This window comes from Ctenopharyngodon idella, chromosome 2, assembly GCF_019924925.1.
Source record: "Ctenopharyngodon idella isolate HZGC_01 chromosome 2, HZGC01, whole genome shotgun sequence".
In the NCBI taxonomy this organism is placed as follows: Eukaryota; Metazoa; Chordata; class Actinopteri; order Cypriniformes; family Xenocyprididae; genus Ctenopharyngodon; species Ctenopharyngodon idella.
Genome location: NC_067221.1, coordinates 15806661 through 15826083, shown reverse-complemented (window position 1 = coordinate 15826083; position 19423 = coordinate 15806661). Strand labels below are relative to the sequence as shown.

Here is a 19423-nt window from a genome sequence, read left to right as displayed (position 1 = left end):
CAGTCTTCAGTGTCACATGATCCTTTAGAAATCATTCTAATTATGCTGATTTGCTGCTCAAGAAACATTTTTGTAACGTTAGAAATGTCTTTACTGTCACTTTTGATCTTTTTAATGCATCCTTGTTGAATAAAAGCATTCTTTTCTTTTAAAAAGCTTTAAAAAAAATCTGCCTAACCCCAAACTTTTGAATGGTAGTGAACATTCTATTCTCGTGACACGGCTGAATTCAAATGCTTACATGTTGGTCAGACTGCTCCCAATGAATGTATAACAAACTGATTTGAACGGCGACGGTTTAGATTAACATACTTAAGTTAATCTTGCAGCACTGTTAAATTAATTAAGACACTGAATATACACATTAAAGTTGATTATTTCTTTCCAAATCCACTGAAACATGCACTGGCTTTTGGGATTTTCACAGCCTCTCTTGCCATTTAATTCTTCCACTAAACCAAAATATCCTAGAGTGCCTCTTTCAACCCCTGGCCTCTTGACCAGGAATTCAGCCTTTCCATGAAACTGAAAGAAATCCTTGTGCTAAAACTGGAAAATCCAGCATGAATACTCCACAGCAATCATGGTAATCGAGTGTAGAGCAGTTTTTGGCCCTGCACACACTTTGCCATGTGCTCACTATTACCAAATAATAACACAGGACCCTGGGCCAGTGAAAGAGACGTCAGAGAAACAACCCTTCACTGTGGAGAGAAAAAACATTTCGTTCATGTCATGCCTAAAAGTGAAACGTATCCATTTCTCATAGCCACCAGCTTCATTTTTCTCTAACTGCCATGAGCCTTGTGTTATTAGAATGTTCCTGATATCACAACGTCGTGGAGACTCGCTAACCCAGGCTGACATCTGTATGTCTGGGGCTTTTACTGTTGAAACCTTAAGATGCTGGTGGATGCTAAAAAAAAAATAGGGTTCTTTATTACAATTACAACTGTCTTTGAGCAGTTATGGAGCAGCTGTATCTAGTGTTAGGGGTAACACATTACAAGTAATGTGAGTTATGTAATCAGATTACTTTTTCAAGTAACTAGTAAAGTAACACATTTTATATTTACAAGAAAATATCTGAGTTTTTCAAATAAGTAACGCAAGTTACTTTGTTTTTCCATATTTTGACTGGCAGCTTTCCTGTTGCTATGTTGAGAGAAATCATGAGTAAGACGCAGAGGCGTTGTGTGCGTTGTGTAATCATGATAGTTATTGTAGTTCTAGACTAAATGTGAGCATACCTTTACTCTTCTACTTGCACAAAAACAGATTCAGTATTCCTCAAAGCAATAAAAACAGTGAAATGTAAACTCTGAGTATTACGCAAACCCACAATAATTAAATGTTAAATAACACAAATATATTTATGTATGTAATATCACTTCAACCAATGTCTGCTGCTGACCTATGATCCAGTTTCAACAATACTAATAAGCAAATACGACTAGATTAAAATCACATTTGTGTTTCATTCTTTTGTTTTTATTACTTAAAGGGGTGGTTGATTATGATTCACTTTTTTAACTTAGGATAGTGTGTGATGTTGAGCAAACAACATCTGCAAAGTTATGACGCTCAAGTTCAAAGCAAAGGGAGATATTTTCTTTTAAAGAATTCTCTGTTTAAGGACTACAACAAACGGCTGGTAGGGACTACAACAAGCTTCTTCCAGATTAGTGACATCACTAACCCTAAAATTTACATAAACCCTGCCCCCGAGAACACGCAACAAAGGGGTGAGGCCATGTTATTGCAATACAGTATGTAACACAAATGCAATGGCATGTCATAAAAGCAGATAACAACATAAGTTATAACCGTAATTAATTAAACTACCGTTCTATCTTCATGCAGCATATTCTCTGGCTCTGTAGGATCTTACAACAGTTCCCACATGAGCGATTTATAGATTATCATGACAGAATATGCTAATCAATGACTACTCCACATCAGCTACATAAATTAAGCAACTAACCATTCAGAAACGTCCTGTTGCATTCTACATGTTGTCACTTCTTCTTGAGTCTCTCATCATTGTCTGACTCCGGTTTGAACATAAAAGGCTGAACAGTTTCTGACATTTTCAGTGAGTCTGAGGTAATCGGCGCTGCTAACACAAGCTCTTGAAACTCCGCCCTCTTCTTGAGAGCAGCAGCTCATTTGCATTTAAAGGGACACACACCAAAACGGAGCATTTTTGCTCACCCTCAAAAAGTGACAAATTTAACATGCTATAAAAATGATCTGTGGGGTATTTTGAGCTAAAACTTCACATACACACTCAGGGATATCAGAGACTTATTGTACATCTTGTAAAAGTGGCATTATATGACTCCTTCAGTAAGAGTGTTGTACTTTCTTCTCCTACAGCCTATTTCTTCTGTGATCCAGAATGGCAGCACAGCTGAAAGGTTTGTTTGAGCTGCGCACTCTACTGTACAGGCATGAATTTGCATTTCCTTCAGTCTGAGGCTTATGCATTACACTTTTGGTTTGAAAGGGCTTTTACATTTGACAAAAAATTAAAATTAAAAAACAAACAAGCAAGCAAGCCCAGCCTAGATAAGTAAAAGTAACACAAAAGTAATGTAACACATTACTTTACATAAAAAGTAACTAACGCAAGGAGTGACACAATATTGTAATGCATTAGTTTTAAAAGTAACTTTCCACAACACTGTTGTATCAGTCCCTCCTGTAAAAATGTAAAGAATTTGCAGAACAAAAACAAGGATTTAAAAAAAAAGTTGCCTGGAACAATTTCAAATTCAGTAATAAATATTAAATGTAGTAATTGTGTTAAATATTTAAACTAAATATATTTAACTGATATCTTTTATTCTTTAACTTTGACAGCACTATAAAATATATTTCTAAAACCTTATTTCTCTGGGGGAAAAGTTGTTTTCTGTAGGCATCATAGCTCTCATTTGTGGCCCCGGACCCAGTTTGAAATCCCCTGTATTAATTAATCTATCTTCCTTATGTGCATTACTTTACCGCTTAGTATAATTAAAAAGCGAGTGGCTCAATCTGTTTTGTTTTGGGACTCACACAGGCAGGTTTTTGGAAAGCCTTCCATTGTATTCTGAACTGTCACATTACTCATGCCAATTAATTGATCGGGAATGCTTTAATGCATTCCTTTAAATAAAGAGCCCAGCTAATGCAATCATGGCCAAGTGCTGAGACTATAAAACAGCAGCTCTGAAAAATGACCCCACGCACGTGACTAGCATTTGAAATGTTGTCATTCCAAACCATGGTAAAGCTTTAGTCATGAAGGGGTATGTGTGGCTCCTTGTGGTTTTACTGCTCTTCATCATTGACCACTGCAGTCATGAGGAATGGTTCAGATTGTGGTATAGTTTGAAAATATGAAGGGAAGGCTGCTTTAATTTATTCGCCTTGCAGCATGTTTCAGATCTATTCAGAGAGAGTCCAAATTGAAGGTTATTCCATCCAGTCATCAATCAATGCTGGAAATGTGTGCGGCTGAAGTAATCAATCTACTCTCTGAGAGCACAGAACATCCAACCAGCATTTGTCAGACAATGAACGGGACAACCTTTTATTTTAGAAAGCTGCTGGGTTTGTTTGAAAATTAATCTGGCTTTAAGCGTTGTTTGGTTCCTGACTAGACTGACCCAAAATTCGTCTAACATCTAATCTAATGTTGTTGTTTTTTTGACAAACACAACCGCTTAAATTCTGATTTGTAAGGCGGATTACTGCTGCCTCACTCAAATAGATAGAAAAAATTATATTTGCTGGCGTTCCACATTTCAAGCTTCAGGAATGTGCCTTTGACTTTGAAATGCTCCACAGCCCTCCATTTTGTTCATGTTGAGGAAGAAACTCAAGGTTAAAAAATGTCAAGTGTTTCTCAAAAGTCGAAAGAATGTTGGCAGCTTTTCTGGCTGTGAGAGGAAAAGGCCTCCACTGCTCTTATAAACAAGATGAATTACAGTGTATCACATGTTTCCCAGTTCCCATACAGGCTGTAACCACCATAAAAATGCTAAACCTGTTCATTCCAACCAAGAGGATTTTCTCTGCTTATATAAGCTTACCTACAGCCAAGTTTGTTCTTGCGTTGGTATGAAGATCCAGTGCTACAGTGTCGTCATCATATTTGCCTGTTAGAATGTTATTTGGTGGAAGATGGTTTATAACAAATATTGAAAGCACATGTGAATATTGTCAATGTATGTAGGCTAGGGTCATGAACTCCCCACATGATGGAGTGCTGTTCCCTCTCTTTTTCTGTTATCAGTTTAAATGGCAATGCTGTTATGATTTATAAACTGTACTTATAACGTTCTGATTTTGAGTCTAAGATATGACAATCCATCACTGAATATATTACTTCTTTTTTCCTTTTTTTAAAAAAAATAAATAAATAATAAAGTCTTGCCTTATAAGGTTCTACTAGCATGCGGCGTTAAAGGGTTAGTTCACCCAAAAATGAAAATTCTGTCATAATTACTCACCGCATGTCGTTCCAAACCCGTAAGATCTTCATTCATCTTCAGAAAACAAATTAAGATATTTTTCATAAAATCCGATGGCACAGTGAGGCCTGCATTGTCAGCAAGACAATTAACACTTTCAGTGCCCAGAAAGCTACTAAAGACGTATCTAAAACAGTTCATGTGACTACAGTGGTTCAACCTTAATGTTATGAGAATACTTTTTTGTGCGCCAAAAAAAAAAAAAAAAAAAAGACTTTATAACAATATCTAGTGATGGGCGATTTCAAAACACTGCCTCATGAAGCTTCGAAGCTTTACGAATTTTGTTTCGATTCAGTGGTTCGGAGCACGTAGCAAACTGCCAAAGTCACTCCCCCCAGTGGTGAACCATTGAAATTTATAAACACTTATCACGTAACGAAGCCTCGTTTACTGAAATCACGTGACTTTGGCGCTCCGAATCCCTGATTCTAAACAAAAGATTCGTAAAACTTAATGAAGCAGTTTTGAAATCGCCCATCACTAGATATTGTCGTAAAGTCGTTATTTTGTTGTCATTATACGTTTTTTTTTTTTTTTGTCTGTTTCAAGATCTGCATTTAAAAGCACATGTAGGCCTACTATGCTTTTAGACATTCTTAAAAGGACCTTCAACCTGGGACCAAAAAATTCATAGTATCATAGTAGAAGTATCATTTAACTGACCCTTCCCACCTGCTGACCAATCTTAGTTTTTGTTGTCATATATACAACAAATTTTATATATATCAGGGGCGTTTCCTCCGAGGAGGCAAGGGAAGCAGTCCAAAAAACTGGATGAGAAAATAATCGATATTACAAAATAAAACAACGCAAATGTTACAAAATTTGCCATTAAAAAGTGTAAAAGTCACTGGTTTTTCTAAAGAAACACTGTCAAACAGCAACACCCCGCAGGTGAAGATACAGCAGCTCATAGAAACAAAGCAGAGCCTCTATAGAGTACCTCAGGGATGATGTGTTTTTGTAGGCCAAGTTAGCGGCGCACGGGTTCCCTCGATCGAAAGCCAATGCAATTTTTCCCATAGACTTTTGGAAAATCGCAAAAAATAAGCTCTGTGTTTAACAAAGGGTTATGACACTTACACGTTTTGTCTATCAAGATAATCTTTACAAGTTAACACAACATTTATACATTTTGGAGCCTAAATAAAGTCGTCAGATATTAAAAGCTAACAGTAGGCTATAAACGGACTACAGCACCCCATGGTCACGGATCAACGTCACCACCACCAAGCTTCCTCAAACTTTATTTAGAAAACAAACTTTATTTAAAAACATGCTCGTTGATTATGATCTGCACTGTGTATGAATACTTAACCACTTTTTCATGAGAAATACTGTCCTGTTTGTCATGACGACGTCTAAAGTCCCCATCAAAGGAAGTCGTCCCTTTTAGCAATTTGTTAGCAACCGCTGTTTTTAAGACACAATAAAGGTTTAAAAAATCACAAGTGGGTTATAAACTGGTGTGTTTTATCTCATAGATCAAAACTAAAATATTGAAATATTTAGAGGCTTTGTTAACCACAGACCTTATTTCAGGCGATTTAGCAAAAACCCATTAAAAAACCCATTGACTTCGGGCAATGGAACCGGAAGTCCTAAAATGCTAACTCGCTTCAGGGTTTTGCCTACAAAAACACGTCATCCCTGAGGTACTCTATAGCGTGCAGTGGGTTTAGTGGGGGGTAGTTGAGAATGAATGGGAGAAAGTCACGTGAGAGGAGGCAATGCGCTATGATTGGATATGATCGGTTATGATTGGACATGATTGGTTCGTGCGATAAATCGCGCCTCTTGTTTTCGTGCGCGTTCTCGTCGAATCGGTCTGAATGAAGACAGTGATGGCGTTAATGGGAAGACTAATTAGTGAGCAATCAGCATGCTGAAATTAAAGGTACATCTTTGTGTCTGTGGGTGAGTGACCAGTGTGTACAAGCTTGATGACTGCTGAAAATAAATTGATTATTAAAAATAAAAGCTTAATATTAGTTGATAAATAATATATATTGTTTAAATTGTTACTGCCTTTAGTTATTATTTTGGAATAAATGTAAAAATGAGTAAAAACACTAACTTGATGAAATTTATACTTGGTTTTAATAAATAGAACATTACATAGTGTAAAAATACAAAATAGAATTGTATTTGGTCTCTCTTTTTATGTAATGTTAACTTAAAATTGTGTAACAGGGACATAAATGAGGACTTTGCCTCCTCATTTTAAAACACCACCGCACACCACTGATATATACCTGTGAGTTAGGTAGTTTTAAATTAAATTTTAGAAAATTATTCAAACATTTAAGAGAAAGTCTAACAAATATCCATATCAGTTTGTTTGTTTTTGTCTTTCTGGTGAAATAAATGAATCCATTTGTTAAAGGGATAGTTCACCCAAAAATAAAAAATTCTGTCATCATTTACTCATCCTCAAGTTGTTCCAAACCTGTATGAGTTTCTTTCTTGTGTTGAACACACGAAAAAATATATTTTAAAGAATGTTGGTAAGCAAACAGTTGACGGTAGCCATTGACTTCCATAGAATTTTGTTTTCTATGGAAAACAATGGGGCCCATCAATTGTTTGGTTACTGACATCCTTCAAAATATCTTCTTTTGTGGTCAGTAGAACAAAGAAACTCATACAGGTTTGGAACAACTTGAGGGTGAGTAAATGATAGGATTTTCATTTTTGGGTGAACTATCCCTTTAATATGTATTTGATACATTTTTGTGTTTGTTTGCTTTATTAGTTATCTTTAGTGTAAATTTGGGTTGATGCTATCATCCTGATATCCTCTATTTCTTGTATACTGTACTCTCATAAATACCCTTTTTAATGTTAAATAATCCAAAAAATCTAAAATCTAAAATAGGCTACATTGTTCACCATATAAAGCTTTGGTAGCTACGTTTAGTTAGTATCTTTTTAAATATCCCTTTTTAAAAGAGGGTAGTTTGACTGGTTTGTGAACTGTGGCTTGTAACTTGGCAAGATACAGTTTTAAACTAGTTTCACCAACATTCTTCAGGAAAAATAGTCTGGGTGGGAACATGCTTTAATTCACATGCTTGTTGAAAATATGATGGCCACGTCTTACATATTAGTTGTAATGTCTCATAATAAGTAGTAATTATGGACCTTGTTTTTATTACAACTGAGATCTGAATTCCTGAGATACTTTCATCACTCAAACTTTTGTCTGAAAAATACCATAAATAGTGAAGAATCCTAGCATGCTTTAGCTTACTTTCCATAGATGATATCAATATGTTGTATTTTTTTTCTCATTGCACCCTAAATAGTGTTAAATGTTTTGAACCTCCTATTGACTTCTTAAATTTAAGTATAATTAAGTATAATTAAAACCATAGAACATACCTTCACCTTTCAAACGCTTTTAATTGCCATTTGTAACTGACAGTAATTAGTTAATTATGAGCCTTCTTTCTACAAGTCTGTTTTGAGAGGGTTTAAATCTGAGAATACAAGTGAAAATGCTTCCATTTGGCATTTTCCATTTAATCCATTTTTGTTTCATTACAAATTATATTATCAGCATAACAGTTTGATTGAAAAATTATTTACATTAATCTGGGGAACGTACATGCCAGTTTTCATACAGTTGAGTGCATGCCATGCACAACTGACTTACAGTAAAATCACCAACACACAACTTCCTCATGAGCAATGCAAGTCTGAGATGCCTCTCATTACTGTAACAAAGATCAGTTTTGTTAAAAACTAAACAATGCATCAAATAGAGCCTTGTCCCATATTTTAAAACAGAGTATGACATCAACACTATGTTAAAAGCATGTAAGAAATATTGAGTCGTCAGTGACAGTATTCACAGAACAGGAGGCTGGATAGGTTAGTCAGTGTTGGGTAAGTCAGCTTTGAGCGAGTTATCTATTGTTCTCTCTCAAAAGCAGAATGTTTGTCTGAATGACTCAGAAATCTGAGTCTAAAATGGGGATAAAGGTGAGCCTGAGGGAAATAGTGCGAGATTTTCTGTGGTGAAATTTGAGAGCTGGAATGCCCCTCACTGCCATTCACTTATAATTACTCATCTTTCTCGGACTGTATGTGAAAACCCCGGAATAACACGACGGAGAATGTGCGAAATGGGATAAAATCCAGTAGATGGTGCTTGCTAGAACCAACAACAATTTCACAAGGGCTTCACAAACCAACAGACACATTTTTATATATTAATAGCTTTATTGTAAATGTATGAAATGTTTCAGAACATTCACATCTTTCATGGATTAAATAGAAGAGGTCAACCCTTGGTCGTGTGTTTACACAACTTTACTGAAATGCTCTTTGGCACCAGTTCCTCAGCATTACATTCCAACACAACACAAAATAATTGTACAAAATATATATTAATATTTACTTTGAAATGACACTTTGACCAGCAAATGTGCCATTTAAGAGCGAACACATTCAAAAACAAAACACAGTTCAGAGTTCACTTAGACTCTTAGGTCTAAATAATGTTTTTGTCTTGCACGACGTGACAATGTTAAGCATGCAATGTAAAAGAATAACTTCGATGAAGGGCGTAGCACCTATCAATAGAAAAATATGAGAAAAATGTAACCATTTATAACAATCAGTAAAGGTGGGGTGGAAAAGATGCATGTGAGAGCCTCAGTTTCAAGACGACAGTCAACTGAACTGGAATGTGGTGAAGTTACCACAGTCTTCTGAGAGGAGGGACAATGCAATAGTAATGACAAATTAGGGTTTTTTTGCCCGTCTTCCTGTACGGGATGGCTTTAAATACCAAAAATGTAGGATTCTCACCAGAAGCATAAGTGTCAGTATTGCGGTTTACTACTTAATCTGTCAAAACATAACAGACTGGACATGTACTTTTAAGAGAAGAGCTCAGCTCCCTCTTTTACATGAGATTTTGAGCAGCTCTGTTATTTAGCTGGACTCTTTCTTCACAACAGTATAGTGATGTGGTGTCATTTAATATCTTCCAGAGCTCCTCATCACACAGGTATGATGTATTTATTTTGCAGGACAGTTTGTCCTGCATGCCTTGTCCAAGTGTGCGTCATCAAATGAAGATCTCCACTGCATCAGCCGCCACATCATCTAGGCCCTTAAAAAGGTCCACAGCAGATGGTGCTTTCTGGATGTTATCTGTGAAAAATAGTAACAAAAAAAAAAAAAAAAAATGGTTATTATACAATGTAACTTTTTATTTTAAACTATGTCTCTCAATTAGCTAATTTTTTTTTACTCTGAGACGAATAATGGGCTTTCACACTGAAGTGTATCATTTTTAGTTAATTTTTCATATCCCATATTATGCAGAAACAACTAAAAGTTGACTCACTGGGGTTGGGCTCTGTGCAGGGGGCTTGATCTGTTGTCTGTTTCTCTGACAGAACTAGATCAGGTTGTCCCCGGGCTGCTACCGGAGTGAGCGTGGAATAAGACGTACCAGCCGCCTGGTCATTGGATTGACTCTTCCCTGGAAAAAAGATTCATAAGAGTTAGTTACAGTTTTGAGATCTAATTCTACTAATTTTGTCAATCTGAGAACCCAGTGCTTAACAGTGAACACTAATGCTAATGTTAGTCAGACTATAACTTAACTAGTAAATGCTAACTAGCAGTGAACACTAATGCTTAAGTTAGTTAGATACTAACTTAACTAGTAAAAAAAAAAAACCTTTTGCCCCAATAGCAACAGCCCTGCATACAATAACTTAGCTAGTAAAAGCTTAGTAACTAGTAAAAGCAAATAACTAGTAAAAACAAACCTAGTAAACGCTAATTAGCATTGAATACTAATGTTAGGCAGACAATACCTTATCTCGTAACTTACCTAGCAAAAGCTTACCTAATAAATGCTAATTAGCAGTGAACACTAATGCTAATATTAATCAGACGCTAACGTAAATAATAAAAGCTTAGCTAGTAACACTAATTAGCAGTGAACTCTAATGTTAATGTTAGCATTCAGACACTAACCTTTGCCGTGGGCCATGTGTGTGAACGTTGAATGAGAGATGGTGATGGAGGGCTCAGTAGTAGCTGGCCGGAAGTCACCTGACTCTCCCTTCTGATCCTGCTGCAGCTTCTGCTTCAGGATGCTAATCACGGTGTCCTTCTCCAGGATTTGAGCATACAGGGCACGGATCCTGACAAATATGAACCTTATGAGTCCTATACAATCCAAAATGTTTCATTAAACACAACTGAAATTTAATTTTAGATGCACTGAAGGTGATTCTCTTACCTGTTTTCAACTTCCTGGTTTCTGATCTCAGATGATGGGAACTCCTCAATGAAGGAATGACAGGGTGAATGGTTGATGATGGTTGTGTCTCTATGAAATATAAGAAAAAAACGATTAGAAATTGCTTCAAAACTCAATATGCTCCGAAGAATTTGACACTGAGCTCATCTTTTACCTCTGAGCTGCAGCAGTGGCAGCAGCATCCATTGCAAACTCCCTCATGGTTTGCTCCTCCAGGTATTTCTGCTCCCAGCGCATCTTGTCAGCTTCCAGGGACAAAATGCGCTCTTCTTTCTCCCGCAGAAGTTCCTGCAGTGTGGACACACTCACATTGGACACTCCTCCGACTGGCTGAGGCTGCCGCTGTGGAAAAAGAAAAACAAACAAAGTGTAAGATTGTTGTGATGTGCCGATTTTAAGTCTCAAGCTATTCTTAGCTTCACTGGAAGGAAATAGCCGAATGCTAAGTCACATCTGAACAGTTAAAAACAAAAACAAAGCCCCGTTTGTCTCAGTACCTGCTGATTTCGGAGGCTCCGCAGTTCCTGCTCTAGTCGTGTCCTTAGACGCGTTTCCAACCCTTCTCTTTTTTCGCATGTTGCTTGCAGCTGAGCCAAAGCCTTTTGCAGACGCTCAACCTTCTCCACATACGCTCTCTTCCTCTGCAGCTCCATCCACAGTTGCTGGCTGCGTGTCTGTGTGGACCTCAGGGTGCTCTCCAGGGCCTCACTCCTGCGCTGCTGGTTCTCAGCTTCGTTTCGCAGATGCTGAACCTCCTGCTCCAGATGCGCACACTGCAGCTGCTGTTCTTCATCTGTTAGAGAACAAGATAGAAAGTAAAAAAATTGAGATCTATGTTTGTAAATGAAATTGATATGAGTGGGTCAGATGCTTAGAGTCAAAGAAATCCAATTTGTGGTCCCCACATGCCAAGTTTAAGCACGTCCATGAGCGTTATTTGGTATTACAAAAATGGTGGGACGGTGGTGTTTTTTGCGCACATAACACAAAGCACATAACAAAATTACTAAAACTTAAACTAAACTATTATTAAAAACCGAAAATATAAAAATAAAAACTAATTCAAAATAAGAAATAATATAATAGTATATAATTAATACTAAATACTAAATGTTCTACATTTATTATTATATATATTATATTATATTATATTATATTATATTTCTCTGTTGTGAGCAATTTCATAAGTGGTGGTGACCTTTTGACATGCTTTGTGGCTCCTAGGTTCAAATGCATAAATGCCTTGAAGGCAATGTATGTTGCATAAATGTTTTCGGTACAAACTAAGTCATTATGTCCAGTCATAACAGGCATAGGCATTTATGTGAGGACGTGAGAAAGAGGCTGAAGGAATGTTTATGCAGGCCCTTTCCAGCACCACTCCCCATTGACTTCCTGCTCATAACAAGAGGAATTCAATCGCAAAGTCCGGAGCGCCTCATTTACGCAAGCGGTTAAGGAATGCAGAGGGAAGGAGATGCAGCGACCCACTCTCCCTTTGACCCACATCTCAGAGCTTCAGATTGTTCTGCTTATTTCCCACAAATCGCTGCAAAAGTCATCATCTTCCCCGCCTCTTCCAACTTTCAGCAAACAGGAAGTGAGGCTGAGCAGAACATTTTGTTAATTGTCAATGTGGATCAAACGAGAGCATTGACAGTGTTTGGCAGCGGTTAACTGTCCCCAGGCGTTCTCCCCCACAAAGCTAAGGTCACATCTAACATTTAATCCTCTTTTCTGATCATTCAGATGCTGTTATGTGACTGAAATTCCTGTTTTGGAATGCTCTAATTGGAAACACATTCCCTCTTTAAGCAAAATGACTCAACAGAAAAACAGATCTAACATTTGGGTTAAGAAGTTTCCAGAGCATGTGAAACAGTAATGAGGTTTAATGTGGCCGTGTTCATGAACTCACTTTGCAGAAGGAGCTTCTCAATAACATGCTGGTTCTGGTCAGCAGCTTCGGCTTCTTTTGCCGCTTGAATGCTTGATTGCTGCAGCCTCTTGATCTCAGCCATCAGCTTGTTTCTTAGCGCTTGCTCCAGAGTTTCTCTTTTTGCACAGCCCTTCATCAGAGTGTCGTAGGCCTCTGAAATCCTTTGGATCTCTTGTTCCAGCTGGTGGAAAAATAAAAAGACTTTTAAATAGCATGTCAGATGTGTCAGTCTGACAATGACGGCCTCAGAAATACGCAAAGGTGGTTAGCAATGTTTCTGGTTATGATTAAGAGCAGAGAACAGAGAAGCTGTTCAGCAGTGCCATATGGAAAGACCAGGATGGCATTAACCATGACTCCATCATCCCAGGCATGTTTACACAAGGCAGTGGCCTGATGGGTAAATGCTCAAACCTGTGTAATTATCATTCTTTCAGAGTGAGCAACAGCTTAACTGCACTGATGTAATCCACTGGAAACACTTCATGGCCTTTTGGAACTTAGCCAAAGTGAAATGAAAAGCTATTGAAAATAATCTTCTGTGTATTGCATCGTTATGTATCGTCATTTGATATATATAAATATATATAAATATAGTGTCTATGTGTGTGTGAGAGAGAAATTATTATATATTATAATAATAGTATGTATAAAAATATATATTATTATATAATAAATAATGTAAATATATTATTTTCAGACAGATGTCCCATAAAGAGCCTTGCTCAAATGTCTCCAAAACTTTTGTATCCATAGCCATTTTGTATTCAGAGAAACAGAGTTATTACATATAACCTGTTGTAAACAGCCTGTGTCATTTTATTAAACCCTGTTATCTTCAGATGGGTGTCCCATTAAGATCTGTATTTACCGTATTTACAGCTAAGCCTTGCTCAAATAACTATTCAGAAGCTAATTACCACTTCTTTTTTTTTTTCACAAAAATGCCAGGGTCTTTTACCTTCTGAATTCTGAGGCCTTTCTCAGTGTGTCCCTCTAGCTCCTGTCTCAATCTCTTATTCTCGTTCATGAGCATTTCCAGTTGGATGCGACTGCAAGCTGCGACCTCCCTGCCAGCAGGGGGAGATGTGGAGAGACTATGGCAAACTTCTGGTGTTTGAAGTCTGGAAGTAGAACAAGGTAAAAATCATCATGTTAGATGAAAACTTAAACAATGGGATTTAGTTCATCTTAGTATGTTAGTATAGTTAGATGACAAACTGCTTTAGCATGTAGCATACTGCATACTCAGCCATAGCATCAGCCAACAGACTGTTAGTCATAATGACACATACTATAAAGTACGTCAGAACTGCAGGAAATGCATACACTGGGTTACAAAATCGAATGTGGGCTGTGGTTAAGTGTAAATTATGCAATTGTTTGGGTCTTCCCTACCTGTTGTGCTGGGAATGAAATGGTGGTGGTGCTTTTGTAGCACGGTTCATACTCCGCTGCTTGTCGCACAGGAAAGGGGTGCTCAGTATAAGGCACCTGCTTATTGTATTCCAGTCCTTGCTGGCTATATTGTAAGTGCTGGTTTGCATGATATCCATGTATCTGAGGGTAACTGGCAGAATATGTTGCAGGCATTTTATTGTGCTCCATTGAAAACTGCAGAAGCCGCTCACTCGGTGACCGTGCATGGGCTCGCTTTTGGTCCCAGCTGTCTTCCTCCTTACAGGGCATCTGGCTTGTTACACTATCCTCTAATGAGCAGCCCCTGTGCGGTTGGCACCATTGGGAGGCCAAATACTGAGACTGGGCCTTTGCTTGTTCATAGGTGGGTAGCTCCTCTTCATGGTGTGGGTGTGTTGTGTAGTTCTCAGAGTGCTGGTAGTCAACCTGGTGCTCTTGACCTTGGGGTTCTTGGCGGGCAGAGAGCTGAGGAGACTGGGGCTCCTCCGGGCTGAGGCTCTCAGATGAAGACTGTGGAGAACAAGCCCCTCCAGATCCAACACCTCCTCCTCGTCGCAGGGCCTGCTGCTGGATGGCCAGGAGTGTGCGGGCATCTGTGGGGTTTCCATAGCGTAGCTGCTCTTGGATTAGTCTGTGCAGAACAGTACCAGATGCTTCTTCACCTCTCATTTTATTTGATGAAGATGAGTATTTATGAACTGAACTGGACCTAGAGGGCAAGAGACCCATTCAACAAATTATTATGGTTTTTAGATTCCATGTAGTTAATAAACAGTTATTTGTAGAATGAAAGAAAGAAAGAAACCATGTTTAAACTCTCAAAAGTTTAAGTCATTTTCATCAGTATCAGAAAGTGCATAATTTTTTCATCAGTTTACAGAAAGTGGACACATATTTAAGCAACAGTACCAAAATAAATCTAAACAAACACTAAAAACTACATTAAAATGTTGTAATTTTTTGTAACATCTGATTTAACTGGTTTTACTTAAGACAAATATGCAAATATTTAATATGATAAAAATCTAAAAACTATACTGAGTTACACCAAAGAAAATATATTCAGTATATTTGAAGTTAATAATAATAACATTTTTAATATATTTGTATTATTTATAAATAATTAGGGCTACAATAAGTATAAACAGTATTGGGAACATAACTTAATAATACAAAAATGAACAATACAATTTCTATAATAAAACCAAAACAACACAAATTCACCAACAACTATTCAAATATATAGCTAAACTAGTTTTCATCTCAATAGAAACGCTGCGCACTCACGCGAGCTCAATGTCAAATCTTCATTATTCCTATAGCACGTGCCAAACTAATTGAACGTCATAAGTTTCGTCTAACAACGTATCCTCCTCAAAGCCATTCGTATTAATCGGCGTCTCATTTATAGTTACATCTATTAAGTTTTTCCGCCGATTAAGTCACTACGCGTTCGCTGCTATTGACCATTAAACTCTGTAGAACGACCAACTTACCAGCTACCACTTTCATTCCACACGGATTCTGTTAATGCATGTGTAATAATCCAAGTAATCCAACTAATATCTTCTGTTTGTGTTTTAATCTCCTCGTTTTGTTTGTGCGCGCGTGTTTAGGTCTGGTTGGGTTATGAGCTGGTAGGCGCGCGCTCTGCTCTCATAAATAACTAAGCGCGCCTGGAATGATCGTGAATGTGTGAGTCTCAGGGATCAAAAGTGAAAAGAGAAAAAAAGAGCCATTTAATACAGCAGCTGCAGTTCCACTTTCGTCCACAGGGGCTTTCACAGAAGGCAGATACCAGAGCTTAGGTTTTAACTGAAAGTCCTGTAATTTAAGAAAACGGTCCAGTTGGTCAAAGAAAATCCATGGCAACATAAAGCCCCTGTATTACTACAGAGAGGCTGAGCAGTGATGTCACCTTAACAGAGAAAAGGTGTCAAAAGGTGTGACCCAATCTGAAAGGTATGCAGACGTGTTGACACAAGAATAATAACCAGAGCTAGAAGATCAACTTTGTGTATTTAGGCATCTCTGGTAAATATTTAAGCATATTTTCAAGTACTAAATGTTTTTACTTTTTCTTTCCTCTTGTATGTTACTGACGTACTGCACTTTCTTTTATAAAAGAAATATACTTTCATAGCACCCTTTATTTGATTGAATGGTTCATAATTACTATGAGCATCTGAAAAGTTATTTTTCTCTGTGGCACAGTTCATTACTTTATCTGTTCAGTCTGAACTATCATTGTCTGAGTAGACGGAGAAGGTTGTAACACTGTTTTCCAAGAAAACATCAACTGAACTCATGCACATTGCACAAAATGGGACAGTTTATACCTTTGCCCTGTACTTTCAGTTTATTTCAGTAGTCTAAAACCAGCAAGTCACCAGCAGCAAACAGGGAGGTAACACCCAACAGCAGACAGGGTGGTAACTTTTCTTACTTGCCTTGTGGTTGTGTATGAATCCTCAGGTTCCTTCTGACTAAAGCATAATAAATGGGAAAGGGTGGAATTCCACAGAGTTACTCTGTAGGAATGTATGATCAGTCAGTCTGGACTGTACATTGAGATCAAGCACTAGATTTCCAATGAAAGAGCACTAGACCAAGAGTTGCTGTTTAAAATAACTAGAAAAATAAGTTTATTTGCTCCCTTGTTATGACATTGAGCAATCCGCCATACACATTCACCTCTTGATTAGACTGATAGCAGGGTATTTCCAGTTAAGTCTCAGACAGTGACTCAATGGGAAACAAGCATGTTATGGACATGTAACTACTTGATTGCAGGTGTGAATGAATGAAGCAGTCACTGGCAAGTCCGTACAAATCTGAGTCTTCCTCATTGTCACTCCTGGAAACAAATGGAAAGACATCAAAGCACCTCCTAGTGCGATCTTCCATTTGACACCCCTCAATAAGAGCTCTCTCACTTTGTTTTTTTCCCACAACCCCTTTGGGAGCCAAACTGGAATATCTCCATTCCTTCAGCCTCCACCTTGATATCTTAGACCTCTGAGTTATAAACTGCTTTGTGGGCTGTTTAGAGGAATCACAAGACTTAGAATAGAAGACAACTGAAAGGAGAAAATACGGAGAGAATTAACTCAGCACAACAGGGATCAGATGTGGTTGTTCGGGTCGTACAAAGCAGGCTCTTGGTGTGGGGGACTAGAGAGGATGCTCTATTCTCATCACAATTCTGCCTTTATTGGCCGCAAACGGCCTGGCATATTTTCATGGCACATTTGTGATTTAAGATGCGATTGAAGCATGAGCCACTGAGATAGCCTACAATGGACTAAGTTGTTTACGGACCTGCACTGCTCCAGGCCACTTTATCTAGATATAAAGAACAAAACTCTATTAAGACAAGCCTTTGATATCAGCATAAATATAAGATGTCTTCAAAGAAAACTAACTAGACTCTTCTTTTTAAAAATATTTTATGAACACACTCTAACGGGAGCAGTTTGTATGTCCTCGCCAGATACAAATGCTCATAAATTGGCCAAATCATGTTCGTATTAAAATCTAATGCAGGTTTCTGTTAAGTTTAGGGGTCAGGATAGGACATTTAAAATATAATGTGGTCCTGTAAACCCTACATTGTGGGGACTAAATGGATTGTAATACCACATATTTTTGACCTTGTGGGGAAATTTTTTGGTCCCCATTAGGAAAACAGCTTATAATTCATACTAAATTATGTTTTTTTAAAAATGTAAATGCTGAAAGTTTTCTGTGAGGGTTGTGTTTAGGGGTAGGGTTAGGGGATAGAACATAGAACATCCCCATAAAACATAAAAACCTGTTTTTCTCACCCCGAAAAAAAAGTATACTTCCATAATGTACTTGAAGTGCTCTATTTATTCACTAATTTTGTAGTTAACGTACTAAAAAAAGATAATCTTAAGAACATCTAAGTGTACTCAACTGTGCTATTTTGAGACACCATGAATATGAACTAAAATGTGCTTTTACCATACTATCTCTGTATTAAAAAGTTTTATTTAGTTACCCCTTATAGTACACTTGAACCAATCTTTCATACACTTTCTTTTCATACACAGGTTCAAGTGTACTACAAGTGGTAGCACAGTTGAGTACACCTTAGATGTTCTTAAGTAGAGCTCTTGTACCTCACGAAGAATCACTGAAAATGTTAGAAACTGTTCAGCCTTTTATGTTCAAACCGAAGTCGGACAATGTTGAGAGATGTCACTAACCCGGGAAGAAGCTTGTTGCAGTCTCTACCAGCCATTTGTTGTAGTCCTTAAAGAGAGAATTCTTTAAAAGAAAATATCTTTGCTTTGAACTTTGAGCGTCCTAACTTTACGGATGTTGTTAATGCTCTAACAGCAACATTACACACTAACTAAAGTTAAAAAAGTGAAATCATAATCAACCACCCCTATAAGTACAAAATTAGTGCATGAAAATAGAGCACTTTAAGTACATTATGGAAGTGTACTTTTTTCACCTGGTATGTTGCAGGTTCTTGGCCCTTTGACTTTGGTTAAATTATTTCACTTTCAGCAATTGTTTAAAATGCATGCTGTCACTGTTGTCTACAATATGTCATGCTTCTAACTGCAGTCACATTCCTTTTACTATGTGCTTTTTACATTTATTTCTTTTACTAAGTTTACAACTGTCTTGGGGTCAGTTGCTTTCGGCTGTATTTTGACACTTAGGAGTTCCCAAGTGTGCATGAAACTCTTAAAAAAGACCTTGATGCAACAGAAGTACAAAACTGTAATCACATACTACTGATGTTTGTTATTTTGTCTCTAGAATAAACTGTGATTCACATTTTACTAAAATTTCAGATGACTACGCTACTCATGTCAGCACTAAATCATCACAAACCAGCATAAACCAGCTGGACCAACATGGAATTGATGCTGGAATAAGAGGCAGCATGGTACCAGATCAGGATCAATTGCTTTTATACAATAGCCTAGTTAATAATGAGTAACTTTCATTCTAATCACAATATTTCCAATTACTATTTCTGTTATTGCTTATTGAAAATAGTTTCAAACAAAGACCAGAGTAGACCAAATTTTGGTGGAGTGAATGTTTCAATGACTCATTCAAAAAGATAGCTGTTTCGTTCCTGTATGGATAATCGTTGAATCTGATTCAATAAAAGAGTCTCTGTAAAATACCTACCATTAATGCAATGCACAAACACAGGCAAACGAAGTGATATAAACAGTGAAAAGTTCAGGTCTGACT

At 37.4% G+C, this 19423-nt stretch overlaps 1 protein-coding gene across 1 annotated transcript; it reads right to left on the bottom strand.

The window, feature by feature from the left end:
• Window positions 1-8733: 8733 nt before the first annotated feature.
• LOC127502190 (angiomotin-like 2a) lies at window positions 8734-15703 on the bottom strand. Its single transcript, XM_051874842.1, is given in 11 exon segments — window positions 8734-9692; window positions 9889-10026; window positions 10530-10699; window positions 10798-10887; window positions 10973-11160; window positions 11316-11611; window positions 12737-12938; window positions 13719-13881; window positions 14156-14185; window positions 14187-14885; window positions 15673-15703. Coding segments are annotated over 10 exon segments (2022 nt in total). The 5' UTR covers window positions 14846-14885; window positions 15673-15703; the 3' UTR covers window positions 8734-9606.
• Between the last annotated feature and the right edge of the window lie 3720 nt (window positions 15704-19423).